The sequence below is a fragment of the Nematolebias whitei genome, chromosome 22 (assembly GCF_014905685.2).
Source record: "Nematolebias whitei isolate Nwh7 chromosome 22, NemWhi1, whole genome shotgun sequence".
Lineage (NCBI taxonomy): Eukaryota > Metazoa > Chordata > Actinopteri > Cyprinodontiformes > Rivulidae > Nematolebias > Nematolebias whitei.
In genome coordinates, this window is record NC_056519.1 from 24,340,107 (window position 1) to 24,352,703 (window position 12,597).

At 42.1% G+C, this 12,597-nt stretch overlaps 2 protein-coding genes across 2 annotated transcripts in view; both read right to left on the reverse strand.

The window, feature by feature from the left end:
• Nucleotides 1–2,491, reverse strand: part of LOC119428279 (cysteine and glycine-rich protein 2) — a gene marked incomplete at its 3' end in the record, with an annotated part of 103,718 nt that extends 101,227 nt beyond the window's left edge. Inside the window, 1 exon segment of the mRNA XM_037695943.1 lies at nt 2,405–2,491.
• Nucleotides 2,492–5,992: 3,501 nt separating this feature from the next.
• e2f7 (E2F transcription factor 7) overlaps nt 5,993–12,597 on the reverse strand; it is a 19,721-nt gene continuing 13,116 nt past the window's right edge. The window contains exons 9-12 of the mRNA XM_037696240.1: nt 11,884–12,184; nt 10,266–10,341; nt 9,741–10,120; nt 5,993–6,160 (exon numbers count right to left, since the gene is read on the reverse strand). Of these exons, the coding sequence (XP_037552168.1) occupies nt 5,993–6,160; nt 9,741–10,120; nt 10,266–10,341; nt 11,884–12,184 (925 nt within the window). The remainder of the gene's footprint in view (nt 6,161–9,740; nt 10,121–10,265; nt 10,342–11,883; nt 12,185–12,597) is intronic.

Sequence of the window (12,597 nt, forward strand, 5' to 3'; positions counted from 1 at the left end):
CCCATGCCACAAGCGCTCATGCAACCCCATACCATCAGTGATGCAGGGTTCTGAACGGAGCGTTGATAACAACTTTTTCTATCCTTGTCCTCTCTGGTCCGGACGACATGGCGTCCCAGTGTTCCATAAAGAACTTCAAATCGTGACTCATCTGACCACAGAACAGTCTTCCATTTTGCCACACTCCATTTTAAATGACCCCTGGCCCATTGCAAACGTCTGAGCTTGTGGAGCTTGCTTAGAAATGGCTTCCTCTTTGCACTGTAGAGTTTCAGCTGGCAACGGCGGATGGCACGGTGGATTGTGTTCACTGACGATGCTTTCTGGAAGTATTCCTGAGCCCATTCTGTTATTTCCTTGACAGTGGCATTCCTGTTTAAGGTGTAGTGACGTTTAAGGGCCCGGAGATCACGAGCATCCAGTTGAGTTTTACGGCATTGTCCCTTACGCACAGCGATTGTTCCAGATTCTCTGAATCTTTTGATGATGTTATGCACAGTTGATGATGATAACTTAAAAGTCTTTGCTATTTTACGCTGGGTAACACCATTCTGGTATTGCTGCACTATCTTTCTGCGCAACAATGGTGGAATTGGTGATTCTCTTTTATATATATATATATATATATATATATATATATATATATATATATATTTATACATATATACTTTTGGACATATGATAAAACAGCACGACGTGTGCAGTACGTGTTAGATGACAGTAAAACAAATAGAAAAATGAAAAGGAGGAAAAGAAGAGAGTGGATGCTGACTCAGCGTTCAGACAAATACTTGCCCTTTGACTCTCTCCTGAGTGTCCAGTCCAGCTGAGAGCAGGACAGACAATCAATTCCTTCTTTGTGTTCAACTCCCAGTAAATGAAAACTCAAAACACGTTACTGGAAATCTCCCATCACAAATGCTTGTTTTGAGGAAATAAATTCCCAAACGGACTGTTTTTTAAAACATCATCCTTTTATTTCATTCTAAAACGTTACTCTGTTCGTGCTCGACCAAAGGCCTAAAGCTGCGGTGTCCCGTAAACATTCCTCCAGGTATTAGTCCGCCCCGACGTTTGGGCTGACCTTGTTGCAGAACCTTCGGCTGCGAGTGGAGTTCATGGCTGAAGCTCAGCCACTGGTGAGGAAGAGGTTAAAAACTGGAGGAACCACAGAACAGAGCACTTCTAACAGGCAGCACGTCCATCGCTGTTCACATGTGTGTTTATGTGAACATGAGTGGGGGGAGATGTTGCTGGACTCCAGCAGGTGTTACTGGTGTTACTGGTTATAAGAAAAACATCCTGGATTGATTTCATGACAGAATGGATAGTTTCAAACAGAGATCCGTCCATTATCATCCACTTTTTACTTTTCGGGTCGCGGGGGCCACTGGTGTCCATATCCAGCAGTCACTGTGCAAGAGGTGGGGGACACCTGGACAGGTCTCCAGTCCATCACAGGGACATAGAGACAAACAACCATTCTCTCTGTCTCTCTCACTTAGAGATAATTTAGAGTTACCAATCAGTCTAACATGCATGTTTTTAGTCTGTGGGAGGAAACCGGAGCACCTGGAGAAAACCCACGCATGCACGGAGAGAACATGTAAACTCCACACAGAAAGGTCCCTGGCCGGGATTTGATCCGGCGACCTTCTTGCTGAGAGGCAACTGAGCCACCGTGCCCTTCAAACAGAGAGATCTGCTAAAACACGAGTTGTTGTGGTTCAACCATGAAAACAATGTGAGGCATGACCTGACGTGATATCAGGTGTTCAGAGGACGACTCTCAGCTACTACCACGTGAAACTCTCCAGCTCCTCTGCCTCCGTCTCACCGAGTCGTTAAGGATGAACTCCTGTGGATGATTTCATGAGCAACTCAGGCGTTCGTTACAGCCCAAATGTATGTTGTATATGCGTTTAATTCAAAAGTACAGACTTTATGTAACACATGTGGCACATCTGTATTTTACAACTTTGTGTACTAAGTTATATATCTTGTTAGAGATTTATTTTCACCAGAAAGAAAAGCGTTAGTAGTTCCCAAACGTTTTAGGACTTTCTGACCCACAAAATATACCAGTGACTCCATCACTGGGTGAAGTGGATCATTTAAATGTGATAATAAACATTTTTAAAAAGCATTTAACAAGAAACAAACCTAAACAACTATTACAGCAACCAGATGGACGGATAAATGAATGAATGAATAATGTTAATAATCATAATAAATTAAAATTGTGCACAATCATTTTTACATTTTAAGTGTTTAGCTCTCTTTAGCTTTAGCCTCCAGTTGGTTAAAAACAACAATATATTGGAGTTTTTACCAAAACAACGACCCAGCTAGCATACAGCCATCTTTAACAGTTGTGTAAGCGTCAGAGACTCCGTGCACTTACCGTGTACAGATGTTAGAGGAGCTCCGAGTCAAAGTGCGAACCGTGTATCCAGATGTTTGTCCGGTGATACCGCTTCGCTCCAGACACCGTGACACATACTGTTTCACAGCGGTGGGCGGAGTTCAAGTTGTTGTGGGCGTGGTTTCAAAGGGGTGGTACTGGTTCCCGTGTGGAGGGCGGAGTTTTGTTCATGTGGGCGGGGTTTCAGAGGACAACGCTTCAGACTGTCAACACTGTCTGTTCTGGGACTGGGAGAGAACCATCTACTAACAAGGTCAGGGAATTATGGGATGTTAAAGTCATTATTTCCAGCGAGTTCCTCATTAGTCCTCTGGAGGTTTTTGAAACAATGTAACATTTGTAAAGAATGAAATAAAACGAGGGAAATGATCTCACCCCTTTAAATGTATTTGGACAAGATGAGCATCACTGGTGGGCCACCTTCAGTGTGTTTGACTCCAAAAGGTAAACAGTTGCAGATACAAATACCATGATTACTTGCTGAATGTTTCATTAAATTTTGTCCTGTGGTTCATTAGATATTTGGCTAACAGACAACCAGGTTGACTGCAGTTAATGCTGCATTTTTAAAGATCTCATCCAAAGTGTAGCACTTAATTACTTTATATGTTGTGATTGACTTTCAGCTACAATCACAACAAATTTTAACTCAATATCTGTAAAGCTCATTGAACCACAGCCATTTGTGTGTTTTTATAGGTCACTTGTTTTTGGCAGCCATCTTGAATAGCATTATCTCCAAAACATAATGTGCTGTAGATGTTCATCCAGGTAATACTTCCTGAAGATTTTATTAAAATCTGTCCATCGGTTCACGAGTTATTTTGCTAACAGACACAAAAAAACCACACTTGCAGAAACCTTACCTTCTGCCTCCGCCTTTTGGCGGTGGACGATAAACAGGAGCATTTAAATAGGTCTAATTGTTCAAATAAAGCGCATACACAAGACGTTACAAAACATCCATTTTATTTAAAGATAGCTGAAGCCATAAAGAACAGCGGTGTGGCCCGGAACTACAGAGAGCAGAGCCGAGCGGTTTGAAACAAGACGTCTCAAAACAAGAGCAGCATTCATCATTCTGCGTGTGGTGTTCAAACACTGGAAATATAACACGTGAAGGCCACACGGGGTGATCTGAGCACAGCGCCGAGGTTTCTGCTCACGTGTTTACGGATGAACCCGAGGGACTGTCTTTGTCGAACTCTGTTACCAAAACTTAAAAACTTTGTCTGAGCCGCGGGCCACTTTCCATATCTTTTCTTGGCTGCCAGTTTATCGAGAGTTGATCTGTCTCATTCCACATCCACATCAGACTCAGACAGAATGATCCAGCTGCTAAGAGAAGTCTCCACTAAATGATGTATTTATCAGTTTTAAACAACAAATTGGAAGAGGTACAATCATTTACATTTAGATCGTCATCTTGGGGCCCGCGGCTCTGGTGCCCTAAAGGAACGCTACAAACAAAAGCACCTTCTAAAGGGACAGTCTGCTCAGTTTCCTTGGTGTTGTAGTGTTTTATCAGCCAGATTATACAACCATCAGCCGACTGAAGCTATAATTGTCTATCTGCTTGTCTTGACTTTGTGATAAAATAAACCAAAGAAGTGCAAAAATAATACTTTTTTTTTTGTTAATTTTACAAAAACGTGCCCAAATATTAAGAACTGATTTATTGGTGCTCTGAAATAAACTATAACCTTTGCACTACAGTTAGAGTTGCAAAATACTGGGATTATTCAAACGTTCCATGGGAATTATGAGGAGTTTATGGGAATTAGAGATTAAACCTGGACTTTGTTGTTCCAGCTGCTTCTTCTTCAGGGGTCACCATGAACTGACGCGCACGAGGACTTGGTTGTTTTTACTCCAGATGTCCTTCTTGATGCAACCACAGCCTCTGTGTGGAGCACAGCTGCATCTAGGGCGCCCAGGGGAGCAGATGGTGGGGGTTAAGGGTCTTGCTCAAGGGCCCAGAGTGGGCAAATGAGGTGTGGGTGCTTCATCTAGCCCACCCACATTTTGATGTTGTCGGTGCGGGGAGTTGAACCAGCGACAGGCTCGCCTTCTCTAACCTCTGCACCACCACTCCCCCTAAACCTGGGCTTTATAACGATACTATGACTCTTTGCGTTGTTGTCAAAATCAATTTAGTGACATTTGTTTAGTTTGAATGAATATAAACGACATAAAGCCAAAATATTTATGCTATAGTTTAAAGAGATGTGTGAATGTAAGACTTTTTTTTTTTTAAACGATGACAGCAGTTTGTTCAAATTATCCCAATTTTCAGTCAATTCCCACAATTGCCACTAATAATAATAAATATTAATAATAATTCCCAGTTTAAATTTGGAATATTTTCTAATTTCCCCATCTTAATGGAAAGTTGTTGGGGTTTTTTTAATCGGAAATTTCCAGGAAGTCCCTGTGCAGCTCTAACAATAGTCATGTTCATCAATCAGTGACCCTTACAGTGTAAGTGTTAAATATTAGAGAATCATTCATATCACATTATGTTTGTGAGAAAAAGTTTTGATATGAGCCTTTAAAACCAATAAAACAGCTCTTCTTTGGCTAGCTGTTAGCCTAGCCTGGAAGACTTTAGCCTCTTTCTCCGGCTGATAAGATCCTAACTATTGAAAATCACTTCAAAGTGACCAGATTATCACTTCATTGTTCTGTAGGATATTAAAAAAATGCTAAAAGAAACATTTAAAACTTTGTCTATCTTCCCTGTCATTTTACAGTACTCTGATATAAATACATTTCATGTAGTACTAGTATTCAAGTACCTGAGAGCGTTGTCACAGTTTTAATTTGGTCACAAGCAACAGTTCCAGGTGTTAAACATTAAAATAGTGAAAGCACTGAATACGACAGCATCGAGCAAATTCAACTGTTCAGATACTTGAAAGGCTGTAAACATTTTAAGGCTTGAGTGATTTTTTTTCACCTCCACATAGAAACGTCTAAAATGAAGGATCGCGCTACCACTAGTGGATCATTTCCCATTACGCCTTCATAATGTAACAAATCTGAGGACATGCCTAAACCAAAGGTTGCACTGAGTTCAAATGAAATGTTTAGTGCTATGAAAAGTAACAAGCTCTAATACAGTCCCTGTACTCATATATTAACTAAAGTATAAATAGCAATTAGGCTATAATACAAAGAATGGGAGGAAGTAGGTAGCTTGATCATGTCTGGAAGGGACCATTCAAATAAAGTCCAGCAGTGACTACCTCCCACCACAGGAGGGCGCTGGTACACTTGGCAATTTTGCTTCCATGCCTTTAATGCATCCTGTACTAATCTAACCTTTTTGCACGTTTTAACTGTTTCCATTAACACAAAGTTGAATTTTAAACAGATGAATCTAGATTAAAAAAGCAGAAGGTGTAAAACTATTTAAAATGTTCTGCTTCCCATAAATGTTTCATCTTCCAGAAACAAGTTTATTTCAAGTCAAATCAGTCTTTTTGCTAAAAACCTTTGTTAGATTAAGTGTGAGCGTGGAAAGGTTTTCACCACGTTCCACGCCTGAGTGTTAGAAGAACACGTTCAGGACGGGCTCCCCTGCTTTTCCACGGCCGTCAGGGCGCCGACGTCCAGTCTCCTCTGTGCTGAACCTTTTCTCCGGGCAGCTGCTACTACATTTCCCAGAGATCCTGGGGTTTGGAAGAAAGCTTTGGAAAACGAAGCTGCGGGTTCCTTCGGTGTGTGTGGAGTCTGTAACGAGACACAGAATGCACGTTTGACGAGTGCACACAGCATCCTACAGATTCAGTTCTGGTTAAACTGCACGGGGGCAAATCTTTGTCTTAAAATATAAAACACACAAACACACACCGTGGCAGAAACATTACAGCCCGTCTCTGACCTTTCAGCATTCACTGATAACTAACTGGACTGAGAGCAGTGGAATAAACAGGACTCTACGGATGAATGCCTCATTGCAGCCCAGTCAACGATCTGTTCTACTGTTTATATGGCTGTCCGTGCACGGCACCTCGCCAGCAGTTATGCAGGTCTCTGTGCACACTAGCATTAATCCTTATTAACGAGTTCGGAGACTTAATCAGCTCGAAGCGCTGTGACACAGGAACGCTGTTCAGGTGAATAAACAGATGCTGCGACATGTTTACGAGTCAAACTGTGCCGTGACATTTCACAAGAACCTGACATCACTCACGCATCATTCTGCAGACCAGTGTGTGCTCCAGGTTTTTTACCTTTGCAGGACAGTTTCTGGTTTAAACACCTACCTTGTCAGGACCAGTAGTAGCTCTAGCCCAGTACTAATACAGAGAAACATGATCTTTCTAGTTAGGTTTAGAAGTGATGTGTGAACTGGGATTACTGGTCATGGTTAGAGTCTGCTTTTAAACATTTACACAGTACACAATCTGCTCTATTAAGTTTTTAACAATATATTTTAGTAACTGTGTTGTTCTCCTGCTTTTAGATTTATCGGCTGCTTTAGACACAATGGACCGTCATTTGGAGCATCAAGGTGTGTGTGTGTGGGGGGGGGGGGCACCAGCAGTACAGCTCTAGACTGGTTTAGGTTCTACAGAGTAGAACTATGTACTTTCTGTGCCTGCCTTGGTGACCATGGTGACCTCTTCTGCTCTTCTTTTGTGAGGAGTCCCACAGGGCTCAGTTTTAGGCCCCCCTCCTCTTCACCCTGTACTTGCTCACTCTTGGCTCTATTTTTAGAAAATATGGGATCACCTTTCATTGTTATGCAGATTGCAGATGTATTTTCAGCAGACCAGATGCTCCTTTCAGTTCCAGAAACCTGTCGCAAGCTCAGAGGTGACAGGACTTTCTCTGTTGCAGGTCCAAGACTGTGTGGAATGAGTTGCCACTGTGTGTCAGGCAGGCTTCCTCCCACACTCAGTCTTTAAGTCTCATCTGAAAACCCACTTTTATTCCCTTGCCTTTGACACGGTGTGATTTGTTTTGATCCTGTCTGTAGTCTACAGTGATGGCCATTTAGTTATTATCCACTGCTATTTGTATCTTTATTTTATGTTTTCCTGTCCACTGTGATTGTTTGTTTCTATTGTACAGCACTTTGGTTGGCCTTGTTGCTGTTTTAAGTGCTCTATAAATAAATTGTTATGGTATGGATATGGTACTTTCTGTGTCTGCCTTGGTGACCTCTTCTGCTCCTCTTTTGTGAGGAGTCCCACAAGGCTCAGTTTTAGGCCGTCCCTCCTCTTCACCCTGTATTTGCTCACTCTTTGCTCTATTTTTAGAAAATATGGGATCACCTTTCATTGTTACGCAGATGACACCCCAGATATGTCCTGCTAAAGAAAAAGGACTCCAACTCTGAAGCTTCTGTTTTCATGTGTGGAGGACGTAAAAGCCTGGATGGCTATGAACTTTTTAAAGTTTAAGAGAAAAATACTGAGGTGAGGATTAGTTTGAGTCTGAGTTTGCTGTGGCTCCTCAGACTGATGAAGTCTTTTGGATGAAACAAAATGTTTCAACTCAAAAAAACGTCCAGAGGACCTGACTTAACTTTGTTGGTTTTCGGGAGCCCCACTGAGACCCCCTATGTAGATGTTGGTTCCTTGGATCAGTACATCAGGCCAACTGTTACAAATCTTGGGGTCAAAGTCGATGCTGAACTAAAGTTAGAAAATCACATCAGATCCAGTATTTTTCATGTATTCCCTGATCAATTCCAGTCCAGAAAAACACTCATCTGAAAAACTGCAGACATTCACTATTGAAATCCTTCAGCAACTGGGGACATTGGCGCACCACTTGTAACCTTTTAGAATCCAAACCTGCAGGACAAAAACATCCTACGATGGAAAATCCCATCCCTCATGAAATATTACTTCTAAAATCTGTGCATGTGCTGGATCATAGATGAGCACAGTGCTCGACAAGCACTTTCCTTCTGTGAAACATGCCTGAGAACAGCTGGAAGTGATGATGAGCAGCAAAGAAGAAGGTTTTAAGTCAAATCAGAGACAACCTGTCTGAGCAATAAGTAATTATTCTGTCATTAACAGCTGACAACATAAATGAGCAACAGAAACAAGACTCTTACAAAACAATTTTACAAAATCTGACTGGCCGCAAACACCAGTCAGATTTTATGCTGCCCCTGACTGTACATTAAACACTGATGAAGCGGCCACATCCCGCACAGTCGTGAATTTTCAGAAATGAAGCAAGCATCACAAAAACATGGCAAATAGACTGTACTTATATAGAGCTATCTAATCAAGATACTCAGAGCTCTTTACAACACCATCTGTGCCCTCATTTACCTCCACACATATTCATACACTGATGGACACGCATCAGAGGCAACGAGGGGTTCAGTGTCTTTGCCCAGGGACACTTCAACCTGTGACTGCTGCTGGAATTGAACCCCCTACTCTCCCATTGCAGGACAACTGTTCTAACCACTCAGCCACAGCTGCCCCGCAGCCCCAATAAGGCGAGTGCAGAACTCAACTGGCTTGACGTGGAGCACAATGAAATAAAAGTGATGAAAAATCAGACACATTTTAAGCAGCAACATTTAGGCCTGTCGTGATAAACAATTAATCAATTCATCGCAGGACAAATGAAAATGATCGACCTCATTTTCATTTATCGGCTTTATCGTTTCTTCGTGTCTCTCTTTCTACTGAAGACACTGGATGACAAAAGGCTCAACTCCGGTGCTCTTCACTGACCCTTCCCTTTCTCTTTAAAATCCATTTTAACCTCCCCCCAATTTTTTTTTTGTTGAAGCTCCAAAATTCACAGCTGAAACTCGTGCCTTCGTGTAAAAAGTTGTTTCTCTGCAAAAAGAAGATGAGAACTTGTTTACTGATTTTTTTTATTAAAAGCTTTGTGTGAAAAATGCTAAAGAGCTCAAACCACACCGAGCGTCCGCCATTTTGAGAACCGAAAAACCAGAATGAGACAACCCATGTCACGTCAAGGGGCCTCCCTCCCATTTTTCTTAGAGACACGCTGCTCGCTCCTCACTATCCATCCTTCAGTTCAGACAGTCTTATAATGCCATCCGGTGGTCAAAAAGGTACTACACACAATAATTAACCAAGATATATTCTTAAATTTGACAATAATTACCAATTATTGTGAAATTTCAAACAATATTATCGTTTATCGCAATAATTTCTGAGACAATTAATCGCCCAGTACAATTTGTTATCGTGACAGGCCTAGCAACATTCACAAAAACTACGAGCCCTATTCTGAAGAGACAGTGTTATGATGTAATAAGGATTAAAACACAAACGTGTGCGTGTGCAGGGCTGTAACTCACCAGAGGTTCCTGAGTGTTAACGTTGACGATCTGTCGAGGCCCTGAAGGAGAATGTGGTGTGCCCCCCGCTGACATGTAACGTCTGTTCAGTTCTGGAGTCACGGGCGATGAAAGCTGTGACCTGCTGACCTCTGGCACCGTCGTCACGCTGTAAGGCGTCGCCCCCACCATAAAGTGAGTGGGAGACACCATGGCAGGCAGGCTGAAGCCCAGACTGGTGGGGCTATCGGAGCTTTGCTGCTGTATGCTACTGGCCAACAGAGGGTACTGGGAGATGGCAGCAGAAGGTACCAGGACGTATGGCAGTGCCATGGTGGGAGGAAGTGTTATGCTGGCTGGGGGCTGTCCGGCTGGGATGAGGAAGTTCAGGCTGTTTAGTCCTGATAAAACAGGTAAGACTTTTCAGTTTGACTGCGTGGGAATGTGCAGGAAATATAAACCTTTGTCACTTGAATGAACTGAACAGTACAGAATGGTGCTGAAAGTATTCACATATGATTGCAGGGGTCAGGATGAGCACATTACCTGCACTGTTGGGCACATAGAGGTAGTGCGATGGCAGGGCGTGCTCGCTGCTGCTTTGACTCTCTGGGGCCCTCGGCTGGACAGGAAGACACGATGACGTCTCAGCGGTACTCGTCTGAGAAACTACCTCTCTGAGAAGTTCAGCTCTCATCTGCACATAAATAAACAAAACTGTGGATAAAACAATACGAATACACAGACTGAGAAACAGCCCTGGAGCTTCACCGTCTCATTTTAGCATATTTGGAACAAACACTTTCAGAATCTGTCAGATTTGTACACAGAAATTTAGTCTGGACACAGATTCTCAGTTGGATTTAGACCTGGATTTTTAATTTAACGGCCTGCTGTGTTGTTTGTCAGACATCCACGACTTTGGGAATTTCCTACAAGTCTCATGACGTCATCCCTAGACCTGTCGCGATAAACAATAAATCAATTAATCGCATGATAAATGAAAATTATCAACCTCATTTTAATTTATCAGCTTTATCGTTTCTTCGTGTCTCTCTTTCTACTGAAGACACTTGATGAACAAAAGACTCAACTCCCTGTTCTTCACTGAACCCTCCCTTTCTCTGTTCTCTTTAAAATCTGTTTTAACCGTCTAAAATCGTGTTGTTGGATCATTAAAAGCAGCTAAGCTGAGAAGCTAAGCTACGAGCTAAGCTAACAGGCCGATCTCGAGAAAAAACCTCCGGCTTGTCAAAGCTCTAAAAATTCATGGTTGAAACTCGTGTTTTTGTGTAAAAAGTTGTTTTTCTCTGCAAAAAGAAGCTGAGAACTTGTTATTGAATTTTTATTAAAAACTTTGTGTGAAAAATGCTAAAGAGCTCAAACCACACCGAGTGTCCACCATTTTGAGAACCGAAGAGACAACCCATGTCACTTCAAGGGGCCTCCCTCCCATTTTTCTTAAAGAGACACTCTGCTCACTCCCTCACTATCCATCCTTGTGTTCAAACAGTCTTATACTGCCATCCAGTGGTCAAAAAAGGTACTACACTAAAAACAAGTTAACATTTCGTCTTAAATTTGACAATAATGACTAATTATTGTCAAATTTCAAATAATATTATCGGTTATCGCAATAATTTCTGAGACAATTAATCACCCAGCAAAATTTGTTATCGTGACAGGTCTAGTCATCCCTGATCAACACTGTTGTATTTATATCAACAGAGATGCAGAAGTAAAAATGGTGGACTTTTGAAATCCAACAACATATTAAAATGTGAAATGCTTTAGTTACAATGTTTATTCTTCTAAATTGTTTTCCAACTATCAAACAGTTTATTAGTCGTGTCTTCAGACTCTTCCATCACGATGTGCACATGACACACTGTCAGTAAAATAACAGAACATTTACATAAAAACTTTGCAACCTACTTCAAATGACTTTATACTTTACACGTGATAATAAGAAATTCCTCTGTATTAGAATAAAGAACACAAAATACATTCAGTATAACGGATGTCTAAAAACAAAGATTAAAAATAGTTGCATTATTACGTCTGTTAAACTAGCATAAGTAATCTGACAGGATTATAGTCAATAAAAAACTATTAAACTGGTAAAACATTCTATGTAGATGATTTAAACATTTTGTCATCTCACCTTTTCAGATTCCTCAAACACGGGTTTTGCTTTCTTTTTTCCCACCGTCTCTGCAGCTTCTTCACTTTCCTCCCGCATTCGTTTCCTCTCCTCCCCACGCTCTGACCCGGCTGACCTCTGACCTTCAGCAGTGCATGCTTGTTTGTCCGGCGGCCTGTAGAGCATGACCACTGAGGGTTGGGACAGGCTGGGCAGGTAGGCTAAGCAGTGAGGCGAAGGGATGAGGAGGTTCCCTGGGCTGGGCTGTGTTGGCTGAACGGTGGAGGAGGGCTGATCGTACAGTGGCGTGTTGAGGCGACTGCTGAGGAGAACCAGGAAATATTTGATCTCATTCAAGGATCAATGCAGTGAAACGTTCCTAATGAATACAGAAGTACAGGACCACACTGCTAACAGGACAATGATGCTAACGGGACCACACTGAAACAGGACTGCACTGAAATAGAACCACATTGCTAACAGGACCAAGCTGTTGGCAGGACTATGCTGCTAACAGGACCATGCTGCTAATGGAACCACATTGCTAACAGTAGCTATCATGCTGCTAACAGGACCACGCTGCTAACAGCACCACGCTGCTAACAGCACCACGCTGCTAACAGGACCATGCTGCTAATGGAACCACATTGCTAACAGTAGCTATCATGCTGCTGAAAGGACCACACTGCTAACAGCACCACGCTGCTAACAGCACCACGCTGCTAACAGCACCAC